At 41.2% G+C, this 27,110-nt stretch overlaps 1 protein-coding gene across 2 annotated transcripts; it reads left to right on the forward strand.

Moving 5' to 3' along the window:
* Nucleotides 1-10,018: 10,018 nt before the first annotated feature.
* LOC105542612 (myeloid-associated differentiation marker-like) lies at nt 10,019-15,537 on the forward strand. Of its 2 annotated transcripts, XR_001006503.1 has the most exons (3): nt 10,019-11,111; nt 14,743-14,974; nt 15,388-15,537. XR_001006503.1 is itself a non-coding variant. In XM_011984226.1 (1 exon), exon 1 carries the CDS (start codon nt 10,272-10,274, stop codon nt 11,220-11,222), a length of 951 nt encoding a protein of 316 aa, XP_011839616.1. In that variant the 5' UTR covers nt 10,019-10,271; the 3' UTR covers nt 11,223-12,204. The 2 variants fall into 2 exon arrangements, 1 of the variants encoding a protein (XP_011839616.1); XM_011984226.1 differs by lacking the exons at nt 14,743-14,974; nt 15,388-15,537 and having other exon boundaries at nt 10,019-12,204.
* The last annotated feature ends 11,573 nt before the right edge of the window (nt 15,538-27,110 follow it).

Consider the following 27,110-nt stretch of genomic DNA (forward strand, 5'->3'; position numbering starts at 1 on the left):
AACCTATTACAATTTTATTTTAATGTCCAGTTTACAGAAAAACTGGATGATACCTCTTTAACTTTAGCTAATATGTTTACACACAGAATTTACACACAATTAACATTTTAAAACTTGCTTAAACAATTAAAACAATTTTTTAACCTTTTAATGTAGGTAAAAATCCACATTCTTATGCCTCCTTACAATCCCTTTACCAAAGGTATACTTTACTTTCCTTATACACCGTGCACATAAACTGTCTCTTCAATAGTTTTATATTCAGGAGGACTAATTACTTTTAAATTATGCAACATTTCTTGAATAAATTCTTTTTCTAATACACATTTTTTTAATAACTTTTTTTTCTTTCACAACTTTTATGGGCAATTTTTCGACATGCCTTAACTTTCTGACTTATTACAAACATTTCTTTCTTTAAACAACCAGTTAATTTATTTCAGGACAAGAATTTACCATATAACATTCTTTTTACATAAACTTCCCCCCCACTCTTTTTTTTCCCCCGAAGATAACCATTCTTTTCCAAAGTGAACTTCCTTTGTGTCTGTGGACTAGACTGTCTAAGGCCACAAGATTAGAAGTTACTATAATACATGCTACACTGTTAACTTTCAGCAAATTTTACTTTTGTTGAAAACCTTGTAAGTTTGGGATTTCAATTATCCTTTGCTATTAATAAGACCTTGTTTAGTCTAAATTAACTTAGAATTGGTATAGATGGATTTCTTTTTTTTTTTCCTTCAGTTACACGGGAGAAAGCACCAATCATCCTGTCCGGACGGAGTTCCTCCTAGGTCTGGTAGGACCTTTGTATGCTAATTAAGATTTAGATCTCCTGTTAGGAAACCTGCTGGGTTAAGGGAATTTTCAGTGGTTAATGTTAAATCATCTTTTTTTTTCCCCCCTTAGGATACTTCTGAACTGGTGAGGTATACTCACAATGAGGTTTCCTCTAAAAGTTATTTTTCTACTTTCTTCTGTTAGCAAAGCAGTTGCTGCTACAGATTGAATGCATTTTGGCCATCCACAGATAGGTTAAGGGTTTTTGATAGGAAGGCTACAGGTTGTCAGTGACCTCAGTGCTTTCGGGCTATGCCCTTGTTTATGCTGACAACAAAGTGGTACTGGGGTGTTATAGGGTTATGGAGAATACCTTTAATTATCAATTATAGGTTTCAAATTTACCCTGGCTTTTAAAGGAATATGGTATACTTTTTTTTTAACTACTTGTATACCTCTCTTTCTCTGACTTTGTCTCTATCTTTGACTTTCCTTTTGCCTGTCTCTTTCTCTCTCTCTGCCTCTCTCTTTCTCCCTCTCTTTCTCTCCTTGACTCCCTCTTTGTTTCTCTGTCTCTTCCTCTCTCTCTTTGCCTCTTGTCCTCTCTGTCTCTTTCCTTTCTCTCTCTCTGCTGGTCTTTGCTTGCCTCTGCCAGCCACTTATGCTGCTGTTCTCTCAACCACTGTGGGATGGAGGGTCTAAAACCAGTTGTAACCAAGTGTCTATGTATGAGAACTGGTCTGGGTGCCCTGGCTTACAGGTTACCTTGTGCCATACCTTTGAAACAAGGGACCAGGCTTCCTTCTGATGGCCAACCTACCTCTAATGCTGGCCAGTCTATCTTACACAAAGTTTTAAGTTTTCCTGGTGTCCCAGTACTCTATAGTCTCCCTTAAATCCTTTTTTGAAAATTTTCAACACTGTTCCTGGTGGGGTGGGCTTACTTTGCACCTGATCCATGCTTCCTCGAGAAAAAACACCACACTCACAACACACACGTACCACAAAACAAAAAACCAGTAAAAAGAGCATACACACACTTTTACAGTTTATACCAAACCAGAATCAAAACCAAAATCAGAGTATCAAGAAATCCAAGCCAGGCCAAAACCCAAAACCAAAGTATCAAGCAATCCAAGTTAAGTCAAAAACAAAAACCAAAGTGCTGCTACAGGCACGTCATGGGTGATCAGGCCACGCTTCCACTCAAATAGAGTGGGCAAGTTCCCAAGACCAGTCCTGTCAAGCAATTCAAACCAAGTCAAAACCAAAACCAAAGTGCCAATAAAGGTACGCCGTGGGTGATCAGGCCACGTTTCCACTCAAATGGAGTGGGTAAGTTCCAAAGACCAGTGTTACCAAGTTTTAGATGTCCAGACTCTAAGTGCCAGTTCCTTTCTAGTGTTCAGTCACTGCGTTGATCCTCCACAGTGGCCAGTCACACACTGCTCTGGCAAGGCATCCCACTGGGGGCAAATGCCTACCCAGGAGTGCTCTCAGGATCCGCGTCACTTGGGCTGGTCGGAGTCCCCTGCAGGGATGTTCCACAGGGCAGGCTTAAGCCGCCTAAGGAGCTATCTCGATCGCCCGCCAATCACCTCGGTTCCCAGTCAGGGAACGAAGAAATGTAGCAGGAAGAGCCACAGACAAAACTCCTCGACACCGAGTTAAAGAAGGAAGGGGTTTATTCAGCCAGGAGCATCAGCAAGACTCCTGTCTCAAAAGCCAAGCTCCCTGAGTGAGCAATTCCTGTCCCTTTTAAAGGCTCACAACTGTAAGGGGGTCCATGTGAGAGGGTCATGATCGATTGAGCAAGCCAGGGGTACCTGAGTGGGGACTGCATGCACCAGTAATTAGAATGGAACACAATAGTACAGGGATTTTCACAGTGCTTTTCCATACAATGTCTGGAATCTATAGATAACATAACCGGTTAGGTCAGGGGTTGCTCCTTAACTACCAGGCCCAGGGCGCAGCACGGGGCTGTCTGCCTGTAGATTTCATTTCTGCCTTTTAGTTTTTACTTCTTCTTTCTTTGGAGGCAGAAATTGGGCATAAGACAATATAAGGGGTAGTCTCCTCCCTTAGTGTATCATACCTTTTATGGTTAAGTACTTATATGTGAATAAGTATAAGAAAATGATTGCTTATCAGTAGCTTATAAATTCAGAGTCAGGAATTATGATGAGGCCAAACAACCACATATTGTCCGAAAGGGTTGCATTCTGATGGATCAATGCACACAAACTTTGTTTCGTGCACAAAATTATTTAAAATATTATATAAAATTACCTTCAAGATACATATATATGATACATATAAAACATAAATAAACATTAAGTTTAGACTTGGGTCCTGTCCTCAAGATATTGAATTATATTAATACATATGCAAGTAACTGAAACTATCCAAAATCTAAAATACTCTACTCCCAAGCATTTCAGATAAGGGTTATTCAACCTGTATAACAAGTGTGCAGTGGGTTCTTATCTAACTTGCAGATTTCCCCCACTATAACCCAGCATTTGACCCTAAGAAGTGGGATGCTAAGTTCAAGTCAAGTCTACAACTTCCACAATTCTCATGCTTATCTTGTCCCACAAATGGAATGACCAGACTTAGTAGGTAATGATACAGGAAATGCAGTTAAATTTGAATTTCAGACAAACAATTAATGATTTTTTAGTATAAATGTCTCAAATGTTATATTTAGTATATTTAGTTTTATTTAGTATGTCTATACTAAATAAGAATCATGCAACATTTGGCCCATACTTATACTAAAGAAATTATTTATTTAAATTTAGCTGGGGGTCCTATATTTTATCTGGCAACCCTACTCCCATGAGGTCTGTACTAGGCTGGAAGGCCACATTCTGGCCTCCTATCCCTTATTATGAAGACTTAGTAAGTGCCCATGTTCAATGCACAACCACAGGGTACTGCATATTTATTGACAGATTTCTAACAAAGCCTTGACTCCACTCCAATATGCTCTACAAAAAAAAAAAAAATGGCCTCAATCCTGAAATCCTACAGCTCTTCTCCTAACTCCCCAAGTAACCTATATCTGAATTTGTTTTCTATGCACATACTGTCACCCAAGGAATCAGCATCTTTCTGCTCTACGGTAATAAGCAAGCCAGATTAAATCCTTTTACTTAGGAAAGTTCCTGTTGGGAGTGAACCAACTCCATTTGCACCTATTCTATCTGGGTAATATCCACCCTCCATCTCCAGCAATAACTGAGGCAAGGATTTAATGACCAGTATCTGTGGTAAATACAAAAAAAATTAAAAACCCACAAACACATATGAAAATAATGTGAGTACAAAATATACATTAAGTGGCCATTTTTAAGTTTAACTTCAGCCATCAGCTGTGGTTAAAATGTCAATTGCTAAAAACCTATAGTCTCTAATTTTTTTTTTTTTTTTTGCAACAGAGTCTTGCTCTGTTGTCCAGGCCAGAGTGCAGTGGCACAATCTCATGTCACTGCCAGCTCTACCTCCTGGGTTCACGCCATTCTCCTGCCTCAGCCTTCTGAGTAGCTGGGACTGCAGGCGCCCGCCACCATGCCCAGCTAACTTTTTGTATTTTTAGTAAAAACTGGGTTTCACCATGTTAGCCAGGATGGTCTTGATCTCCTGACCTCATGATCTGTCCGCCTTGGCCTCCCAAAGTGTTGGGATTACGGGCATGAGCCACTGCACTGCACCTGGCCAGAATACAGTAAATATTAAACATACAATTATGTAAACATCATAAATCTATCTGGAATTTAATATGCAAAAGCAGCTCATTACTATTCAGTTTGGTATTTTCCCATTCTTTTAGAAACGTTATTCAGTCAGGAGGTTTCTCACCTTTTTAGCAAATGTTTCAACACTGTGAACCTCAGAGACAGGTGAGAATCTGAATTTTACTCAAAGCAAGCAATTGTCTCATGTCAGTCATGGACTACTGGAGTCATAAATTATCCTATTGTTTTTAATCTCAAAAGTATCACTATCAGGACTAGCTACATAATTAGCAGAACCTGGCCCATAATGAAAATGCATTAGCAATTTCAAGATGGTGAGAGCAGAGCATTAAGCCAACCATGGGGAGCTCAGTGTGACTTTACAGGTAACATGCCCAGGAAGCAGCCATGACCACAGAAATCATAAAAGCTAAACTGAATCAACACTTTGGGAGTGCGATTATTGGCATTCCTCTTTCCCTAAGCCAAGTGTTGAAATCATCAGATAAATTGTACTTATTTTTTCTTGCTCTCATTTGATGGTTTCACCTAATCCCCAAGATCCTACAAAAAGATTGTAAGCACAGTGGCTCACGCCTGTAATCCTAGCACTTTGGGAGGCCAAGGCAGGTGGATCATGAGGTCAGGAGATCAAGACTATCCTGGCTAACACAGTGAAACCCAGTCTCTACTAAAAATACAAAAAAATCAGCTGGGCGTGGTGGCGAGCGCCTGTAGTCCCAGCTACTCAGAAGGCTGAGGCAGGAGAATGGCGTGAACCTGGGAGGCAGAGCTTGCAGTGAGCAGGGATTGTGCCACTGCACTCCAGCCTGGGCGACAGAGCAAGACTCCGTCTCAAAAAAAAAAAAAAAAAGATTGGGTGACATGGGTTTCCTCTGGCGCAGGAACTGAGTGACTGTGGGGCAGAGATGAGAGGAAGATGTTTACTATATGTCCTTTTGTGCCTTGTGTGTTTTGAAACATGTGATGTGAATATATTATCTAGTCAAAACTGAATACATATATTTAAAGAGAGGTTTGGAGTCTCAGATCACACCCAGATGAACAAACCATAGACATTTTGAACGTGCAGTGGAGGTCACCATTTCTGTGTTTTACTTTTCTGTTTTTCATGGAGTATGCCTCAGTGGAAAGATAGTCATAAAATATTCTAGGATTCCTTTAATCATCAACAATCATAAAATATTCCAGGATGCCTTTAGTAAAATTTCAAGGGTAGGCCGAATAAGGTAAAACTATTTCTGTGCTTCACAAATTGTTTTAACCCATAATGCAGGGTTCGTTTTCAGTTCGAGATTATTGTGAATTATGTGACAGAACATTGTTCTCATTTTGATCTAGCAGTTCAGAGCCTAATTCAAGCTCAACATTCGTAACCATTGGGGCCATCTGGGCCACATGTCTGTGTTTCTAAAGCTTTCCCTTAGATTTCAACTCTTATCTTAGTCAGGATTTATTTTTCATGATTCCATTTTGATTTGTCTTTTTATTTTCTTTTATTTTATGATTCTTTTAAATCATAAGAACTACTTCATGGAATGAGGTGGACTATTCTCAGTATTTATTCCAGAAAGTAACCATAAGTATAGGAGAATACACTTGAAAGGTTTTATACTGTTTTCTACAGTATTATCTGGTCCTTTTGGGTCTTAAAGAGTAGCTCACTAAGCAAAGAAGTAGAATACTGAATTAAGAATATGACTACATTCACTAAAAAACTGATTGCTTTGTAATCTTACGAACAAACTTCAAACCAAGCTACATATTAATTATGAGACAAAAGTTAGTCATAATGCACAAACTTCTAACCTTCTACTAACTGTGAGGGGCAGAGCCTGGGCTGAAACCGAGTATGTCCTGAAGTTAAGGAAAGATTTTCCCAGGATGGAGGCAGATGAGAGAAGTGATGTGGGAGCCAGAACCAAAGACAGGCAGGAAAGATAGATTTGGGAGGGGACCAAAATCCAGATTAGGACTAGCATGTTGAAATATTATCCAGATTAGGATTTTGCCATAATCCAGATTAATACCAACATCTTAGAATACTATTAGTACCATCTATAAATCACACCTGCACTTATTTTCTATTTGTAACATTGTCAATAATTGCAAAAAAACTCAGGAACAATTGAAATGACCAAACATAAGTGATAAACGGTAAACTATCTATCCAAAGAAGAGAACGTTATGCAGCCACTAAAAATAACTGTTTCAAAAAGTATGATGAGCCAGGCACAGTGGCTCATGCCTGTAATTTCAGCACTTTGGGAGGCTGAGGCAGGAGGATCATTTGAGGCCAGGTGTTCAACACTAGCCTGAGCAACATAACAAGAGCTTGTCTCAAAAAAAAAAATTTTTTTTTTAATTAGCTTGGCATAGTGGCATGCCCCTGTAGTTTCAGCTACTTAGGAGGCTGAGGCAGAAAGATTGCTTGAGCTCAGGAGTTCAAGGCTGCAATGAGCTATGATTGTGCTGCTGCACTCCAGCCTGAGTAACAGGGCAAGACCCAAGACCCAAGACTGCCTCTAAATATACATACATATATATATATGTATATGAGATACATATATTTGAATATATATATAAAAGCTGCACAAAGCAGATGCATTATATATATATATAATGATATAGTTAAACTTTCAAATTTTCAAATACAATACTGAGTGAGCAAGGAGAATATAATTTTGCTAAATTGACCCAGGGAAGAGGTGTTAAGGGAGGTAATAGTTACATGTGTTTAGTAATAGTTACATGTGTTTACATACACAGTCAGATTGTAATTTTATTTTCTTTTTTATAATTTCTTCTACTTGAAAATATTTTACAATAAATATCTACTATGTTTTAAAGCTAGAAAAATTATTTTGTAAGGTTTTCCACAACAAAGTCCTTGACTACAATAAGTCTGCCAGTGTGCAGGCATCCTTGCTGAATCATAGGTCCATTCTGGTCCCTCAAGGTAGAGATAAGAACTAAACTCCTAATGCTTGACAATATAATGCACACAGATGTGTCCCAGAGACCTATAGAAACATGACATCCAAATCAATTAAGGCAACATATATGAAAGCACTTCTTAAAATCAGCAATGCAGGTGAATATCAGATACATTTAAAAGAACAAGCAAACTGACCAAATTGAACATTTTACAATTATCAGTAATGTATTCTCATATATATGTCTTTTAAAGAGAACACTGGCGAATAAGGGCATCTTTTGTAAACTAGGGCCCTCAGATGTTCTCTTTAGTCACTAGATTCCACATAGAAAGGACTGGAAGAGCTTTTTGCAGCAACTTTGCATTATGTGGATAACACTAGCAGCAGCCTGTCACTTCCTGCAGCACCCAGTGCAGTGACCATATTGAAAGTTTGACCTAGATTTGCTGACCATCAATGAGCAAGAATCTCAGTGGTACAAAAGCAACAAATACAAGTTTACAAACTTTCTTCATCCTTTTGCTCTATGGAAATAACATTTTCTACTTGGGACTTCAAACCCAATGACTCAAATGAAATTCTCACCCCATGTAATCTGGTCACACCTTCAAACAAATAATTTATATTGAGCACAGCTATCTGCCCAATAATGTAATGAATGCAGATGCTCATTTAATGTAAACATACAGTGAAGAGAAGTAGCATGGGCAAGTGTCTGCCATGTGCTGGGCAGAACCTGGACTCTGCAGTCTGGGTGCTGCTGGTATCTCCCAGTACCCCAGTGAGGCAACTGCTCCCACACATGGTTTGGACCGTGAGGGAGTTTCCACAGCATATGTAAACTGTGATGGTGCCTGTGGGAGTGTAGCAGTGAGGACGACCAGGACACTCTCATCACCATCTTGGTTTTGGTAGATTTTATTTAGCTGGCTTCTTTACTGCTTCCACAGCCTCAAAGAATCAACATGCAGTTTTCTCTGAGATCTTTCTTTCTTTTAAAAACATACTTTCACTCTCAAAACAGCAGAGAATGAAACCATAGCTGTTTATATGCTTGAATACAAATTATTTCTGCCTCAGGAAAGAAACTTTTCAGTATATATTTAATTCATAAGTATCGCTTTGAATGAGGAAGTACATAAATGAATGAATTTATGAATGAACAAATGCATGAATATGAAGAACTTTGAAACTGGAGTCTATAAGAGAGCCAGGGCACTTATTCATCCAAGGACAGATGGCCTCAGAGAGTAGAGCTGCACAAAGCAGATGCAAAGAAAGGGTGAAGCTGAGTGCATGGCTTCTCAGCCCTCCACTTCCCCACAGCTTGTGGCCCCTAGAGACTAGGCTTTGGGTGTGAACCTCGAAGAATGACAAGCAACAGAATGACTGCAGATTTTCCTGGAGCAAGTCTTGGTCATAGATCAATAATAATAACAACAGCCAGGCATGGTGAGTCTTGCCTGTAACCCCATCGTTACCAGAAAGGGGTGGCGATCTGGACCCCAAGAGAGGGTTCTTGGATCTTGCTCAAGAAATAATTCAAAGAGTCCGTACAGTAAAGTGAAAGCAAGGTGATTAGGAAATTAAAGGAATAAAAGTATGGCTACTCCAAAGAAAGCAAGTTGATTAGGAAAGTAAAGGAATAAAAGAATGGCTACTCCATAGAGCAGCCCAGAGGGCTGCTGGTTAACTATTTTTATGGTTTTCTGATTATATGCACAACAAGGGGTGGATTATTCATGTCTCCCCTTTTTAGACCATATAGGGTAACTTACTGAGGTTTCCATGGCATTTGTAAACTGTCATGGCGCTGTTGGGAGTGTGGCAGTGAGAGTGACCAGGACACTTTCATCACCATTTTGGTTTTGGTGGGTTTTGGCCGGCTTCTTTATGGCAACCTGTTTTATCAGCAAGGTCTTTATGACCTATATCTTGTGCTGACCTCCTGTCTCATCCTGTGACTTAGAATGCCTAACCTCTGGGAATGCAGCCCAGTAGGTTTCAGCCTTTTTTTTACCCAGCTCCTATTCAAGATGAAGTTGCTCTGGTTCCAACGCCTCTGACCCCAGCACTTTAGGAAGCTGAGATATGTGGATCACTTGAGCCCCGGAGTTCAAGACCAGCCTGGGCAACATGGCGAAACCCCGCTTCTACTAAAAACACAAAAAATTAGCCAGGCAGGTGGTGCCTGTAGTCCCAGCGACCTGGGAGGCTGAAGTGGGAGGATCACCTAAGCCTGGGATGTCAAGGCTGCAGTAAGCCCTGACTGTGCCACTGCACTCCAGCCTGGGCAACAGGGTGAGACCCTATCTCAAAAAAACTAAAAATTAAAAATGGTTAGGCTGACTTGAAGCCTTTATAAAGAGGGAGAGCCGGGCCTTGCCAGACCACCGGCCCCGCAGCGCCGCCCCAGGCCCTGCCGCCACCACCGCCTGCCCCTGGTCCCTGCCAGAGCAGGGTTACCGTCACACACGCGCCCACGCCTACCGCCGCCGTGCACTTCCGCTGGGTTCCCTCCGCCGCAGCCCACACAGGTACTGGAACCAGTGGAAGGAGAGGGGCGGGACTTCCCGCGGTCAAGGTCAGGCCTCTTCCGGACTTGGTGGTGCCCTGTTCCTGTTCCACGGGGTATCGGGTCCTGGGAGGGAGGAGCCAAGTCCCAGTGAATACTGACGTTGTCTCTCGCTCTCTGGCGCTTTTCCCAGCCTTTTCCAGGTGTGTGACTTAATCCGTTTCCACAGCCAGACCTTTCTCTGTGAGTTCCTCAGCCGGGACTGCCGCCATGCCGGTGACTGTTACCCACCCAACCGTCACAACCACCATGGGGTCCCCCACCGTCATAGGGTCCCCTAGGGCCCTGACCCAGCCCCTGGGCCTCCTCCGCCTGCTGCAGCTGGTGTCCACCTGCATGGCCTTCTCGCTGGTAGCCAGCGCAGGCGCCTGGAGGGGATATATGGGTAACTGGTCCATGTTCACCTGGTGTTTCTGCTTTGCCGTGACTTTGGTCATACTCCTCGTGGAGCTGGGCGGGTTCCAGGCCCGCTTCCCCTTTTTTTGGCGCAACTTCCCCATCACCATCGCCTGCTATGCGGCCCTCCTGTGCCTCTCGGCCTCCATCATCTACCCCATCACCTACGTGCAGTTCCTATCCCACGGCCCTTCCCGCGACCACGCTATCGCCGCCACTGTCTTCTCTGGCATCGCGTGTCTGGCTTACGCCACCGAAGTAGCCTGGACCCGGGCCCAGCCCGGCGAGATCACTGGCTACATGGCCTCTGAGCCGGGGCTGCTGAAGGTGCTGGAGACCCTCGTGGCCTGCCTCATCTTCGTGTTCATCAGCAGCCCCTACCTGTACCACAGCTGGCTGGCCCTGGAGTGGTGCGTGGTGGTGTACGCCGTCTGCTTCCTCCTGGCAGCCCTCACTATCCTGCTGAACCTGGGACACTGCACCAACATGCTGCCCATCCCCTTCCACAGTTTCCTGTTGGGGCTGGCCTTGCTGTCCGTCCTCCTCTATGCCACTGCCCTTGTCCTCTGGCCCCTCTACCAGTTCAACGAGAATTATGGTGTCCAGTCCTGGCAGGCGAGAGATGTGAGCTGCAGCGACAGAAACCCCTACCTTGTGTGTATCTGGGACCGCCGACTAGCTGTGACCATCCTGACAGCCGTCAACTTGCTGGCCTATGTGGGCGACCTGGTGTACTCTGCCCACCTGGTTTTTGTCAAGGTCTAAGACTCCCAAGGGGCCCCATTTGCCTCTCCAACCTCTTCATCCTTCTTTCCCGAGTTTTCTTACTGAGTATTTATTTCCTGTGTTTTCTTCTTCCCTGTCTCCCCTCCTCCCCCTTTTTCTTTCCTTCCCAATTCATCGCACTCTTTCCCAGTTCTCTGATGTATGTTCTTCCCTTTCCTCTGCTGTTTCCTTGCTATTTTGTTCTGTTGCCCACAACCTGTTTTCACCCCTAAGCTGTTTCTCTTTTTCCACTCTCTTCTTTCCTTCCTCATCTCTTTTCTAGGTTTGCTTTTGGTTTTCTCATCTGCCTGTTTCCCAACCATCTTCTCCTATTTCCTTGGGAGCCCTGAGGCTTTTCTTCTCCTGCCCCCACGCACCTCCAGAGGTGATGAGCTCCAGATCTCCACACCCCTTCAAGCTGTCAGTGCCACGTCCTCCCAAGGGGCCTTCTGCCCACCCCTGCCCTAGCTGTGCCTTAGTCAATGTGTACCTGTGTGTGTTTGGGGGAGTGGGAATTGGGCCCCCTTTCTCCCAGTGGAGGAAGGTGTGCTGTGCATCTCCCCTTTAAATTAAAAAATATTTGTGTATCTCTGGAGGTCAATAATTTCCAGTGAGCGAGAGGCTTTAAGCACAGACCCTGGGTCCCTAGGCCTTACCTGGCACTCTGCTTTGCCAGAGATTGGCTCCAGAATTTGTGCCAGACTTATAGAAAACCCATTGCCTAGAGACCATCTTAAAGGAAGCAAGGGATGGATCCCTTTCATCCCTCCTGTTCTTCGCGGTATCAAAAAAAAAAAAATGTCAGGCAAAGAACCATAGGATCTTGAAGACAACTGTTTGAAGTATTTGTAAGGGACAATAACGTGGCCTTCCAGCCTCAGTGTTAAAGATAACTTTTAACACTGTGTCCTTTTAACTTTTAACACAGTGTCCTTCAGAATGTGTGGAAAGAGATAATAAGTAAATAAATGAATAAACAACATGTCCTGCTTTGGCAGAGAGGAGAAAATGGCCACTGCCGGCCTTCAAGGCAGTATCAGCTTGGGGTTTTTTCTTTCTTTCTTTTCTGTTTCCTGGTCATGAGGGCAGAAATTACTGGGTGGCCCTTAAAAAAAAAAAAAGAAGAAGTTTCAGTCTGGCAGGGTGGCTCACATCTGTAATCCCAGCACTTTGGGAGGCCGAAGTGGGTGGATCACTTGAGGTCACAAGTTCGAGACCAGCCTGAGCAACATGGCAAAAATTTGTCTCTACTAAAAATACAAAAATTAGCCCGGCATGGTGGAGGGTGCCTGTAGTCCCAGCTACTTGGGAGGCTTAGGCAGGAGACTGACTTGAACCCAGGAGGTGGAGTTGCAGTGAGCCGAGATGGTGCCACTGCACTCCAGCTTGGGCAACAAAGCCAGACTCTGTCTCAAAAAAAAGCTGGTCACAGTGTCTCATACCTGTAATCCCAGCACTTTGGGAGGCCAAGGTGGGTGGATCACCTGATGTCAGGAGTTTGAGATCAGCCTGGCCAACATGGTAAAACCCCATCTCTACTAAAAATACAAAAATTAGCCAGGCATGGTAGTGGACCCCTGTAATCCCGGCTACCTGGGAGGCTGAGGGACAAGAATCGCTGGTTTGAAAGTGGGAGGTGGAGGTTGCAGTGAGCTAAGATCATGCCATTGCACTCTAGCCTGGGCAACAAGAGCGAAACTCAGTCTCAAAAAAAAATAAAGGAAGTTTCTTTTTTCTCTATTGTGAGCTGATGTGAAGGTGAGGATTGCTGCTGCCCTAGCCAGAGGAATGGCTTTGCTTGAATGTGTAGCGCACACGCACGGGTGTTTCTGTGTGCTAGTTGCTTCTTGCTGCTGCTTCCTGCTTCTCTGGGACTCACATGCATAGTGCAGTATATATAAATGTGTGGTTTTTTTTGTGTGTATATATATATATGTATATATTTTTTAATCCCCTGGAACTTTTGGTTCCCATCAGCTCCTGCTGTTAATCATAGAAAAGAAAGCTTGCACCTTCCCTGACACCCACATCCATAATGTTTTTTTAAATATCAATATAAAGGTAAAAAACGGAAAAAATAATAATATAACAATAGTGATAGTATAGTTTTAGTAATAATAGGTAACATTTTTGAGTGTTTACCATGTTCCAGGCACTAAATTAAGCTCATTTCCTCAATCATCTCAACTAAGCTTCACTATAATCCAATTAAAAGGTACTATTATTAGCTCCATGTTACAGATCAAAATTCTGGCACACAGAACACATTTAACTAGCCTAAACTACACAGCTAGTCTTATGCTATACATATGGTAATTAAATTACAAGGTGCCAATTATATTTTACATTTTATAAGAAATTAGATTGTATTAGTGTGGTCAATGTTTCTCAACCCAGCTGCACATTAGCACCACCTAGCATCCTTCACGCTTGGAGTTCTGTGCAATGATTCTTACATGTCAAGTTAAAGGACTTCTATTCAGTAGTGCTCAGATGATTCTGGGTCCTAATCTTAGTGCTGAGGCAGGACTACCCTTGAGGGAGTCAGCCAGGCCCTTGGGTCACAGACACTCTGGTCAAGTAACTGACAGGCATTGGAGACCACCCCTCATTTGCATATAGACTCACAGCCCAGCTAACACCAAAAATGCCCTGCTCTCCAGCTCTGTGTTGTTAGAAACCTCAAGTACAAAATTTTGATGTTTATTTCTTCAAATTACCTAAATAATGTTTACATTGAGAAATAAACAAGGGAAATGCCACCAAAAATTTGAATAAAAAGACTGCAGTATAATACAAACTTTCTTCCAGGGAAAACACGCTGAAATAATTCATAGACTGTGAAAGCTGGTAAAACATGTATAGATCATCCAGTCTAATGGTCTCAATCCTGGCTGCACAGTAAAATCATTTTGAGAAGCTATTAAATAATACAATGCCAGCTCCCACCCCACAATGTCTGATTTAATTGATCTGGGGTAGTACCTGAAAAATGGTACTTTTAAAAGCTCCCAAGGGGATTTTTAATTTTTCAGCCATCATGGGGAAGCACTGATTTAGCCCAGCCCCTCATTACCTGTAAAATGGCTTGCCCAAGGCCACCTAGAATGTCATAGGCAGTGCCACATATCTCTCTCTAGTCTTCTTTGAATCTATATTGAATCAGAACTATAGTTACTTTCTGAAAATACTCAAGAAATCTTCTTAGAAAAAGTGCTAACTGTAAGACAAAGAAAAAATCAAACATGATTACAAATATATACACTAATACCTAACATATCACAATTGTGACTTTTCAGTGAGTCGGTGTGTTAATTGTAATTGCTCATTAAAGGTGTTCTATTTTCTTTGCTTCAGTTATAGAGAGTGTGAAATGTTTCAGAGAAACCACATGGAAAGGTGATTGTCCAGATGCTGGCTAATGGGCAATGTCTTTGACCACTTAGGGTTACATGCTCAGTGTGATGCTCTGAAAACCATTGCAGTTAATGAGCTGATCCTAATTGTGCTCATTTTCCAGCAACCTCAATAGGCTTGTATCCTGGGAGACAGAATGTGTTTCTGGTCACTCATTCTAACCCCAGAAATCAAGGAAAATAACAGACTTCCACAGAAGCTGAACTGACCAGGCGATACTGTGACTAGGCAAGCATGGGCTTTTGACAGTAAATCCCAGAGAGGAACAGAGAGATGCAGATCCTTGATCATTCTTTGCCTATAAACACAATGCTTACATACCCCCAAATCTGACTGTGAGTATATGTTTTGGGCAAACAAAATAAATATTTCTGTTTGCAAGCTAAAGAAAATAAAATATCAAAGCTAAATCCTATATGAGCTTAGTATCTTCAGTCAGCCACATAGAAATAGGCCAGTTTTGTGTGGAAAATGTTTCAGACAAATTAAGAATATTAAAAACAGTGAAGTTAAAGGTAATGTTTAATTTTACTTTCCAGACCACAAATTTTTAAGGCCTCTAGCCCAACCATTTATGCAAAGTGCTAATTAAAAATGTTATCTGTATATTAAAGGAGTTTCTTATATAGTGTTAGAATCCAGTGCATTCAGCAAATGTGGATTGAGTGTTTACGACGTGACTTATTGAAAATATTATACAGCAGGATGACCAGCTGGGAAATTAATTTGTGCTTTTTTTTGTTCTCAGTTGCTGCAGAGCCATCTGAAAGGAAGGAATCAAGCCTCTGTGTTCTGGAAGTCAGGTACTTTTCACTCCCAAAAACACAGGTTCATTTGTGGTGGGTCTGAGGCTAGGTGCTCTGGGTTATCCAGTGCTTCCTGAAGCCCTAGTTTTGAAAGAAGAAGCAGGATGAATTTTTCTGTATTGGAGATTGGCAGGGGAGGATTAGGCGTTGCTCCACTTGATAATGATGCAGAATTGTGAATAAGGACAAGGTTTGCAGATTCTGCAGCAGCTCAGTGGCAGGGTCTTGATGGTGTCAGGCACTTAAAGGGTACAGGGCAGGACATCAGGAGCCCAGTCAGGAGACCTACCCAAGATGCTCTCATGTGGAGTTTCCACAGAACCTGAGCAAGGACCTGGACCTGGAGATGTGGAATAGCAATACTGGGCCCATAAATGGGACTACAAATGGACCCAACATCTGAGCCACAGCATCCTGTGACCATAAGAATAACAGTCATAAATGGATGAGACCAGGGATTTGCCCCACTCAAGAACAGGGAGGCTGCAGGACCACTTTATAAGGATGACACAAGCCTATAGCATGACTGTACAAAACAAGGTTGGACATCTTTTAAAATGATTAATATTGGATTTTTCACTGGTTTGCACATGTGGGAGCTAATACCAGTTCTCATAAAATCCTTCTTAAGAAAGATAAAATTATTCCCTCAATGTCAGGAAAAAAAATTGGTATCTATTACATATGTGTAAGAAGCTTTATTAACAAATAATTTGTGTCACTAAATCACTTGAATGTAATGCAATTATATTTTTTCAGCCATAATCTAATTCAGATGTTTTGTGACAATGCAAGGAAAAAAATGGATGTCTGGGTGGATATCATTAAAGACTCTTCTCCACATAAATCCCTATCTCTCATTGAATTAGAAAAGGATTTCCTGAGATCTTGCTAAAGAAATCTAAAAGGTAGTTAGTTTAAATTTGAACACTCTCTCATACACAATCTCATTTATTTATTCTTTCAATAAATATATGTATTACATTCCCACTGCCTGGCAGGCATATCTGTATTCAACTCTTCTTTGACGCTGGGCTGTACAGGTTTTGGAGATACAATAGAGAGAATGAGAAATATGGTTGCTTTCCTCATGGAGTTTTTAGTTAAGTGAAACAACAAGAAAACTTATCAAAAAATAAAATTTGGTAGGTGGCATAACAGGAGAAGTACGTGTTCTGTATTAGCAAATAGCAGAACATAATTTAGATGAGGGTGGTATCTCAAGGAAGTGATAAACTGAGAGTAAAAGGATAGGAAGAGTCACCCAGGCGACCATTGCATAAGTTACAGCTTCTCACTATCTCTTCCACCACCAAATTGAGAACATGTAGTGAATTTCAACATTATAAGATCCTTCAAATCCAGGTAAGCATCCATATCAAGAATGTATTTGAAACTAGAGAATTGTCCATGGGATAAAAGAGGGGATGCTGCCTCAGCCAGAGCCCAAGCTCTCTATTAGCCATGCTGCCCTCTGTGTCACTTCACTCAAGAAAAATCCTCCACTTGAGCTATGAATCCCATCCTCTCTGGCCATCTCAAGGCTTCACTTCTCGAATTCTCCTATCTCTACCACCTCAACAATGCCTCCTCTCTACTGGGTCTTTCCCTTTGGTGGCACACATGTCATAATAACAGACCCATATTTGTTTGCTTTTTAAAGAAGAGGAAAAGAAAGCAAAACAACCTCCTTTGTCCATAGGTAGACACACACACACACACACACACACACACACACACACACACAGTATACCCTGCTACCACCTCACTTCTCTGCCCCCTTCCACAGCAAAACTCCTTGGAAAAGTGCTATATATTTACCACCCACACTTCCTCATTCCTTCTCCAACCACTTTAGTCAGGCTTTCTACTCCTCCACGGAATTTCACCTCTTACCAAGATCAGCAATTATCTCCTTTTTTCCAAAGCCAGTTGACAGTTCCCAGTCCTCATCTTCCTCATCCTCTTGGCCACATTTGACATGCTTGTCTACACTCTAATTGAAACACTTTCTGCGTCAAGTTCCGACACCCAAACCCTCCCCTGGTTTGGCACTCTTCGGTCTCACGCTGGCTCTGCCTTCTCTACAAATCTATGAATGCTGGCATATCCCCAGGGCTCAGTCCTCAGGTCTCACCTCCTTTCAATCTAACCTTACTCCCTCAGAGATCTCATACACTTTCTTGGGTGCAAATCATATTCACACACTGATGACTCTCAAGTTTCTGTGTCAGGCTTACTCCTCTCCCACAAACTCCAGATTCCTCAAACCTCCTGCCTCCTTCACAGCCCTTCTGTAAAGTGAGTGGCCAAAACAGAACTGTTGATTTCCACTACCCTGTAAATCTACCCCCCTTTCAACTAACCATCTACATACTCCTAATCTCCTTTGCCTTGCCACACCTTTTATTTTTCCATAGCACTTATCACCGTCTAACATATTGTATGATTTTATTTAACCCATTATTCATTGTCTACCTCCAATAAAATGTAAGTTCCACAAGGGCAGAGATCTTTGTTTCATTAGCTGTTATATCCTAAGAGCCTAAAGAATTGTCTTATATATATTAGACCCTCAAATATTAAGTATATGAACTAATGAGAGATAAGTGACTTGCATAAGGTAGTATGCAGTGCATTATATAAGAATATATCCAGGGATTTCTATATTACAAAGATGTAAATCAACACAAATTTAAGACTCTGACTGAGGCCCTAGAGAAAGCCAGAGATATAAGAAAGGAGTATGAGTCCTTAAAAGCTACCCTCCTGCTGAACAAGAACAACCACATTGCTGTTATATGAATAAAAAATAAAATTCCATTGGGTTAAACCTCTGAAATTTTGGAATTTGTTACAGAAACTAGCTAATATACATTTGAACGTGAAATTTTTTAGCATGAAATGAATTCATGTGCTTTGGGGGAATTTACATTATTCATTCAACAAACATGCTGAGCTCTTGCTGTGGGCCAAGAACTCTGATGGGCATAGGGGGTTCAAAGATGAGTAATAGAATATCATTTCCCTTCAGGAAACCCAAAATTTACAATATCATGTTGTAAGTTTTATTTCACAGGAAAGGAAAAGGGGCTGTTTCAGCCCAGAGGAAAAAGCCTAATTCTGCCAGGCAGAGAAGAGACGAATCAGAACAGGGGAAGTGACATTTGGACTCAGTTTTGAATTGTGAGTATGATGAAGAATGAAAAAAGAAAATATGTCACTTTTGTAAAATGTTACTTGACAAATTCGATTCCAAATTATTTGACCTTTTCACTCTGTACAACTCTTCTTAGAGTTTCATTAAATACAATTCATATTCACTTCAGAGGTGAAATTGAACTTTAGTGTAGATATATCACTCAAATAGATTAGGATATAATATTTTTCTGTTTGCTAGTACAGTGGTAACATGCAATAGAAAATATCAAAGTGCAAAAGACTGTCCCTCATTATTGATATTTTCCAAATAGTTAATTTACCCCAAAAGATAAATAAAAGCCCTTTTTAATCATCAAAGACAGCACCACTCAGTATTTCACAATCTTTTACACTGGCTAGGTGATAAACTGCACTGTTTTATGGGTCTTACAGTATTTGAAATCTATGAACCAGAAAGACCTTTTGTTTGTCTTCCAAATGTCCTATGACATTTGTTTTAATAATATTTATAAAGGTCTTCCTAATGAAGCAGGTATGCTTTCAAGAACTAGTTAATTTCAACATTTATTAAGTAATTGCTTTTACTTAAAGACTGATTGAGATTCAATGTGGACAAATACTACGTAATACACTAAGTAAGGTAGAAGTTTCTGCAAACATATGGGATAATATCTGGAAGTGGTCCAGCAGACATCCCATGGAGTTGTGCGTGTAGCAAAAACAAATCTATCTCATTGTATCTGGCACTGATTAGATCCTTTGCTAACATGTCTTACCTAGTTCTCATTTTTACAAATAAGAGAAATATATGAAACTTAAAGTGAGGGCCAAAGAAAACGTAGGTATAATGATAATAATGACATAAATCCCTTTTGAGAGACCTTTTTCTCACACAAATATTTTTATATTTGCTATCTCATTTGTTTTTCATACAACTTAGAAAAAATATTAGAAGATGGAGGTAAAAATCTTTCCTAAGCCTACTTTTTTTTTTTTTTTTTTTGAGACGGAGTCTCACTCTATTGCCCAGGCTGGAGTGCAGTGGTGCAATCTCGGCTCACTGCAACCTGTGCCTCTTGGGTTCAAGCTATTCCACTGCCTCAGCCTCCTGAGTAGCTGTGATTACAGGCACATGCCACCACGCCCGGCTATTTTTTTGTATTTTCAGTAGAGACAGGGTTTCACTGTGTTAGCCAAGATGGTCTCGATCTCCTGACCTTGTGATCTGCCCACCTTGTCCTCCCAAAGTGCTGGGATTACAGGTGTGAGCCACTGCGCCCAGCCACGTATTTTTTTTTTAAGTCCAACTCTCAGTCATATTCCAGTTTCCAAAATCAGAATCAAGCATTATCTCTTCCTTCCACTGGTATAAACACTGGACTGGACACTTTGAGGACAGGAGGATCTGCAAATACAGAGATGAAGCATATTCTCTCCTTCACCTATGTTTGTAATTTAGTGGGGAGAGTCAGATAAAAGCATATGCAAAACAGCACATTTTGGCTTGCATTATTCTTTTATGTCCTAAAAGAGGAGACAATGTTCTCTTTTCAGTGAATCAACATCCACGCCTTTGAACAAGCCAGAAATCCAGGAATCTTCCCCCATTATTCCCTCTCCCTTACCAGCCACATCTAGTCCATCAAGTCCTGTCAATTTTACCTTCTAAATATTTTTCAAACATTCTTTCTATCACCATTGCCATAGCCTGAGTTCAAGCTGTCATTATCTCCCATAGGCATGAATTGCACTGCCCCCTAAATAACCTCCCTGCTTCCATTCTGAGCCTACCCAGCGTTCTCTGCACACTGCAGGTGGAGTGATGTGGTAAAAATACAAATCTAGTCATAGGTTTTCCCACTCAAACCACTTCAGGAACTTTACGTTAGTCTTATGGTAAGGTGCAAAATTCCTTAAGTTAGACCACAAGGCCTTGCTTGATCTAGCCCCTGCCTAACTCTCCAGTCCCATCATCTGCCACTGTATCTCTTTGCTCTCTGTCACTTTGGTTTTCCTTCGGGTCATTGAACATTCCTCAGTCCTTCACACTTCCTAGTTTTTCCCTTGTTCTTCCCTTTACCAAGAATGCTCCATCCCCTCCCTATCTTCACATTGTAGCCCAAAAGTCACTTAGGCAGGAAAGACTTTGTTCACTTTTTAGACACAATCGTTTCTTCTTAATGCTAATCACAACTCATAGCTATGTATTTATTATGTCATTATTTAAATCTGTCTCCTGCTTCCATCCTGTTCCCACTGCACTGTAAGCTCTGTGAGGGCAGGGACAATGTCTTTGTTGCTTACTTTGTATCCCTGTAGCCTAGCACATTGCCTAGCACATGCTAGGGGCTCCGTAAATATACAGTGAATGAGCAAAAAGATGACTACATGAATGAAGCAATGCTGAAATAAAGATTTCATGAAAGAGGTCACCCTGGAAATGAGCGCTGAGGGGGAAATAAGATTGCAATAGTCAGAAAAGGATAGAGAGGAACTTCCACACTCTAAGAACTGTGAGAAGCAAAGACAAAGAGACAAGAAGTCATAAAGCAGGAGAGGGAATCATGAAGAATCCATACTTATTTATTTGAATGTATACAGTAATGGAATATTAGCCCAGAAAGATGTACATTCATCATGAAGATCCTAGAATGCAGGATAAAAAATAGTATTTAATTACATAGTGATTCATTACCATTTTATGAGCAAAAAGTGACACGTATGAAGTGAAATTTGGACAGTATTTCATGCTTGTCCATAAAGAGTGTAAGCCAATTAAAACCATAAGCTAATATTACCACAGATAACAAAGTTATTTTTTAAAGCTATTAACGGCATACATTTGAAAAATAATAAAGATACTGACATGTCCTTGAGAGAGAGTACAGACAAGAGATATCTAAGATTGAAATTCATGGATAAAGATGATGGATTGAAGCAACCCAATTTATAACACAGAATCCCCCAAAACCTCAGGAATTGGCAGCACTAGGTACTTCTAGAAACAGAGTTGAAAATAAGAGGAGTGGACCAGCTACAGTGGTTCACACCCATAATCCCAGCACTTTGGGAGGCTAAGGTGGAAAGATCATTTGAACCCAGGAGTTCGGACCAGCCTGGGTAACATAGGGAGACCTCGTCTCTACAAAAATTTAAAAATTTAGCCGGGAATGGTGGTGCACACCTGTAGTACCAGCTACTTGGAAGGCTGAGGTGAAAGGATTGTTTGAGCCCAGGAGTTCCAGGCTGCAGAGAGCTGTGATCATGCCATGGCACTCCAGCCTGGATGTGAGAGAAAGACCCGTCTCTGAAAAAAAAAAAAAAAATACTGAGTATGATGGCTCACGCCTGTAATCCCAGCACTTTCGGAGGCTGAGGTGGGCGGGTTGCCTGAACTCAGGAGTTCAAGACCAGCCTGGGCAACATGCTGAAACTCTATTTCTACTACAATACAAAATATTGTAGACATAGCAGCATGCACCTGTAGTCCCAGCTACTCGGGAGGCTGAGGCAGGAGAATTGCTTGAACCCAGGAGGTGGAGATTGCAATGAGCCGAGATTGTACCACTGCACTCCAGCCTAGGCAACAGAGCGAGACTCTGTCCTCTGTCTCAAAAGAAAAAGACTGGTTGGAAGTCTGTTGTTTGAGAAATAGATCACTAAAACCCCTCCTTCCTTGCAAACAAGAGTTTTATTCTCTAAAAAAATAAAATACAGGGTCTCCACACTGAGGAGTATGTAGTACAGATAAGGATAAGAATGTGCTTTATGGAAAATGAAGGCAGGAATATGAAATTAGGGTTTACTAATTTCATATTAGTAGTTTCATATACTACTATTGTCTAGTAGTAAGATTTCCAGCTCTCTTCTCCAATTTGGATCCCAGAATTCTAGCAATACACATACATTTTCTAGACGGGAGACGAAAAGATTCTTTTGGGGTAAATTTGACCAGCTCAAAAGGAAAAACTGATACCGGAAGACATGCAAAGTCCCAGCCAAATCATCCTGTGGTGCATCCCATAAATGACAATAAACAACCATCCACTAAGGTCAGTAAGATTTTCTTTTCTTTTCTTTTGAGACAGAGTCTTACTCTGTCACCCAAGCTGGAGTGCAGTTGTGTGATCTGGACTCACTGCAGCCTCCACCTCCTGGGCTCAAGCGATCCTTCCATCTCAGCCTCCCAAGTAGCTGGAACTACAGGCACATGCCACCACACCCAGCTAATTTTTGTATTTTTTGGAAGAGATGGGGGTCTTACTGTGTTGCTCAAACCCCAGGCTTCAGGCAATCCTCCTGCCTTGGCCTCCCAAAGTGCTGGGATTACAGGCATGAGCCACCATGCCAGGCTTCGTGAAGAATTACTATACAAGTCTAATTCCCTACTCTCACACGGAAGAATCACCAGACACATGAGGAAAGTATCTAAGCTGAATGACAGAAACCAAAATTTAATCAACTGATTAAGTAAAGCAACTTGGGGGAGGCCGGGCGTGGTGGCTCACGCCTGTAATCCCAGCACTTTGGGAGGCCGAGGCAGGTGGATCACGAGGTCAGGAGATTGAGACCATCCTGGCTAACACAATGAAACCCCATCTCTACTAAAAATGCAAAAAGTTAGCCGGGTGTGGTGGTGGGCACCTGTAGTCCCAAATACTTGGGAGGCTGAGGCAGGAGAATGGTGTGAACCCAGGAGGCAGAGCTTGCGGTGAGCCGAGATTATGCCACTGCACTCCAGCCTGGGCAACAGAGCAAGACTCTGTCTCAAAAAAAAAGAAAAGAAAAGAAAAGCAACTTGGGGCAATGGACTCTTGAGGGACCATGTGGAATAAAAGTAATGATAAACTTAGAGAAATAGAAGGGGATGTTATATCCATGAAACAAAAACAGAATGCTATTAAAACAAAATAAAGAGAAGAGCCAAAATAAAGCATTACAAATCCAAGGGTAGAAAGGAAAAACTCAGTGGACACTTTGGAAAATAACCGTGGAGAAATCTCCCAGAGAGGAGAGCAAAAAGAGAACTGAAAACCAGGAGAGAAACAACCGCAACATTAGAGAGCCAGCCCAGGAGATTCACCAGCCAAATAGTAGAGTTTCCAGCAGAATAGAGAACGGAGGGAGGGAACGATTAAAGGAATGATTCAAGAAAATAGCCCAGAGCTAGAGGACATGTTTTTCTAGACTTTGAAGGCCTAATCCATGTGGCCAGCACAAATAATAAAAATAGATGAGGACTGAGTTCCTATTTTTTATCTTACCCAAATTCCTACCTAAGGGGTATAGGGAGTCATGCCCTATAAACCATAAATTCTCATCAGATGGGTTTTATTTAACCTTATATAGTGTGACTTATATTTTTCAATCTGACTCTGGCATAACATTATAAGACAAGGAAAAAAAATATTTAACCCCAAAATATGTTCCCTTGCCGTACCTTAAAATTGCCCTGCAAAGTCTCTTGTGGGAAAAATCTACATTCTATAGAGAATTCCGTTCCTCCTTTCTTTTCCTTCCTTCCTTCTCAGATCCAGGAGATAATCAACTAAGAGCCCTTTTATGTCCGATAAAAAACAATTTACAACTTGCTCTCTCTAAAGTCGGCTACCTAAGTGCTTCCTCTGCACAATAAAACTTGGTCTCCACAATCCTTTATCTTTAACCTCAACATTCCCATCGATCCCAAGTCTTTAGACAATATCAACCATTTGTCAACCAGGAAATGTTTAAATTTGTCTGTAGCCTGGAAGCCCCCCCTACCTGCCCCGCTTTGAGTTGTCCCACCTTTCTAAACCAAACCATGTATTTCTTTTTTCTTTTTCATTGTACTTTAAGTTCTGGGATACATGTGTGGAACATGCAGGTTTGTTACATAGGTATACACATGCCATGGTGGTCTGCTGCACCTATCAACCCATCATCTACATTATGTGTTTCTCTTAATGCTATCCCTTCCCCAGCCCCCTACCCCCGAACAGGCCCCAGTGTGTGATGCCCCCACCCCATGTCCATGTGTTCTCATTGTTCAACTCCCACTTATGAGAACATGCAGTGTTTGGTTTTCTGTACCTGTGTTAGTTTGCTGAGAATGATGGTTTCCAGCTTCATCCATGTCCCTGCAAAGGACATGAACTCATCCTTTTTTATGGCTGCATAGTGTTCCATGGTGTATATGTGCCACATTTTCTTTATCCAGTCTTCCATCCAAAGGTCACCAACATAAAAAACAAACCAATGTATTGCTTAAATATATTTGATTAATGTCTCATGCCTTCCTAAAATACATAAAACCAAGCTATACCCCAACCCCCTTGGGCACATGTCCTTGGGACCTCCTGAGGGCTGTGTCACAGGCCATGGTCACGCATATTTGACTCAGAATAAATCTCTTGAAATATTTTAGAATTTGACAATTTTTGTCAACATAGATATCACCGTGAAATTTCAGAATATTTAAAAAGAAGAGAAAATCTTACAGGTTTTCAAGTGTGTAGAGGAGAGAAAAACACAGTTTACATACAAAGTTTTGGGAGCCAGAATGACATAGTTTTTTAACATTAACCTTAAAAAGCAGAAAATAAGGCATTTAAAAATCTAGGGGAAAACTATTCTAGAATTCTACCTTCAGCCAAAAGTTATCAATCAAGTATGAGGGTAGAATAAAAACAATCGCTTCTGAAAGTCTCAAAAAATTTGCCTCCAAGAACCTTTCACTGGAATCTTGTGACTCTACCAAAAATGAGAGTGTGGTAAGGAGCCAAACTCAGTAAAATATTTGAAGATGTTTATTCTGAGCTAAATTTGAGTGACCATGGCCTGTGACACAGCCTTCAGGAGATGCTGAGAACATTTGCCCAAAATGGTAGGTGTGAAGCTTGCTTCTCTACGTTTTAGGGAGACAGGAGACACCAACCAAATACATTTAAGATATACATTGGTTTGGTCCAGAAAGGTGGGACAACTTGAAGAGCTGCGAGGACTTCCAGGCTATAGGTAGATTTTTAAATGTCTTGATTGACAATTGGTTGAGTTATTATCAATAGAAAGGAATGTCTTGGTTGCATAAAAGTTTTATCATACAGATGAAGCCTCCAGGTAGTAGGCTTCAGAGAGAATAGATTGTAAATGTTTCTTATCAGACTTAAGGTCTGTGTTGCTGCTAAAGGCTGGGGGGCTTTTGCCGAATTCCAAGAGGGAAGAGGGCATAATGAGGTGTGTCCAACCCCCGCCCCCACCCCACCTTCCTATCATGGCTTGAACCAGTCTTTCAAGTTAAATTTAGAGGGCCCTGGCCTAGTGGAGGAAGTCCATTCAGATAGTTGAGGGCCCTTCAAATTTTATTTTTGGTTTACGGAGTCAATCAAGAAAGAAGACATGGGATACAGGAAAAGGTTCTACACAGTAGGCCTAAGAATTAACAGGGAAAGGAAAATCCCAACATAGGATGTCAGCTGTACACCAGCTACAGAGGCAACCAGTCCAGACTGCAGCAGGCCAGAACAAGCCAAAAGATTCTAGAAGAGCATTTATTCAAGAAGATAATATCGATAAATTATCTGACACACCTAACTAAAGAATTGAGAAGAGACTTGGAAAAATGTAGAAGAGTTTGGGTTTGAATTAATGATTAGTATGTCTATAGGAAACAAAGAAACTACACACACAAACAAAAAGCATAATTATTAAATACAAAAAAAATTAAAATCATGAAGGAAAATGCATACTGTGTGCCTCAATTATAAACAGTCATAATACTATAAGACTGAGTAATGCTTTAGCCTAAATTATAACACAGTGGGAGAAAGGACGAGAAAGGAAGTGAGGAAAGTGGTGAAAGAGAATAAAATCCTTATTTTCCTAGTGATAATTCAATAAATCATGCCTAAATATAAAAAATGAAGACCTAGAAATATGAACCTGCTATGTAGATGTATGATGATATATACCAAATGGAACAGTGAAAGGAACTTACAGCAGTTGCCTGTAGAGAAGAGAAAATGAAGGGTGAGGGAGACTTTTGTTTTAACTGTGTGTATGTAGAAGTTTCATAAAAATAAAAGCTAAATAAAAGACTATTTTAATTTAAAAAACCAACAGATCAAGGATAAGGGAGAGATGTGCATGAGAAAAAGAGAAACAGAGACTGATCTATAAATAACTCATAAGTTTCATATTTAAATGTCTAGGAAGATAAGGAAGTCCAAAGGCAAGTTTGAATTTAAAGAGAATAACAATTACAATTTTAAAAGTAAAGCATTTATCACAACAAACAACTATGTAGAGACACAAAATCATGGAGAGCCACTCTCTGTACCTACAGAACTTTAAGGTTGCAAGGGCCCTTAAAGATCAACTTGCTTCTGTTTCCTGAATTTTTTTCTAGGATACCCTTTGCAAGGGCTGTACATGCTCTATTTAAACACCTATAGTGACGGAGTGTTCACCATATACTGAGGCCCCACTCTCTACTTGATCTTCTCTAATTCTTTTTTTTTTTTTT

The sequence above is a fragment of the Mandrillus leucophaeus genome, unplaced genomic scaffold, assembly GCF_000951045.1.
Source record: "Mandrillus leucophaeus isolate KB7577 unplaced genomic scaffold, Mleu.le_1.0 Scaffold264, whole genome shotgun sequence".
In the NCBI taxonomy this organism is placed as follows: domain Eukaryota; kingdom Metazoa; phylum Chordata; class Mammalia; order Primates; family Cercopithecidae; genus Mandrillus; species Mandrillus leucophaeus.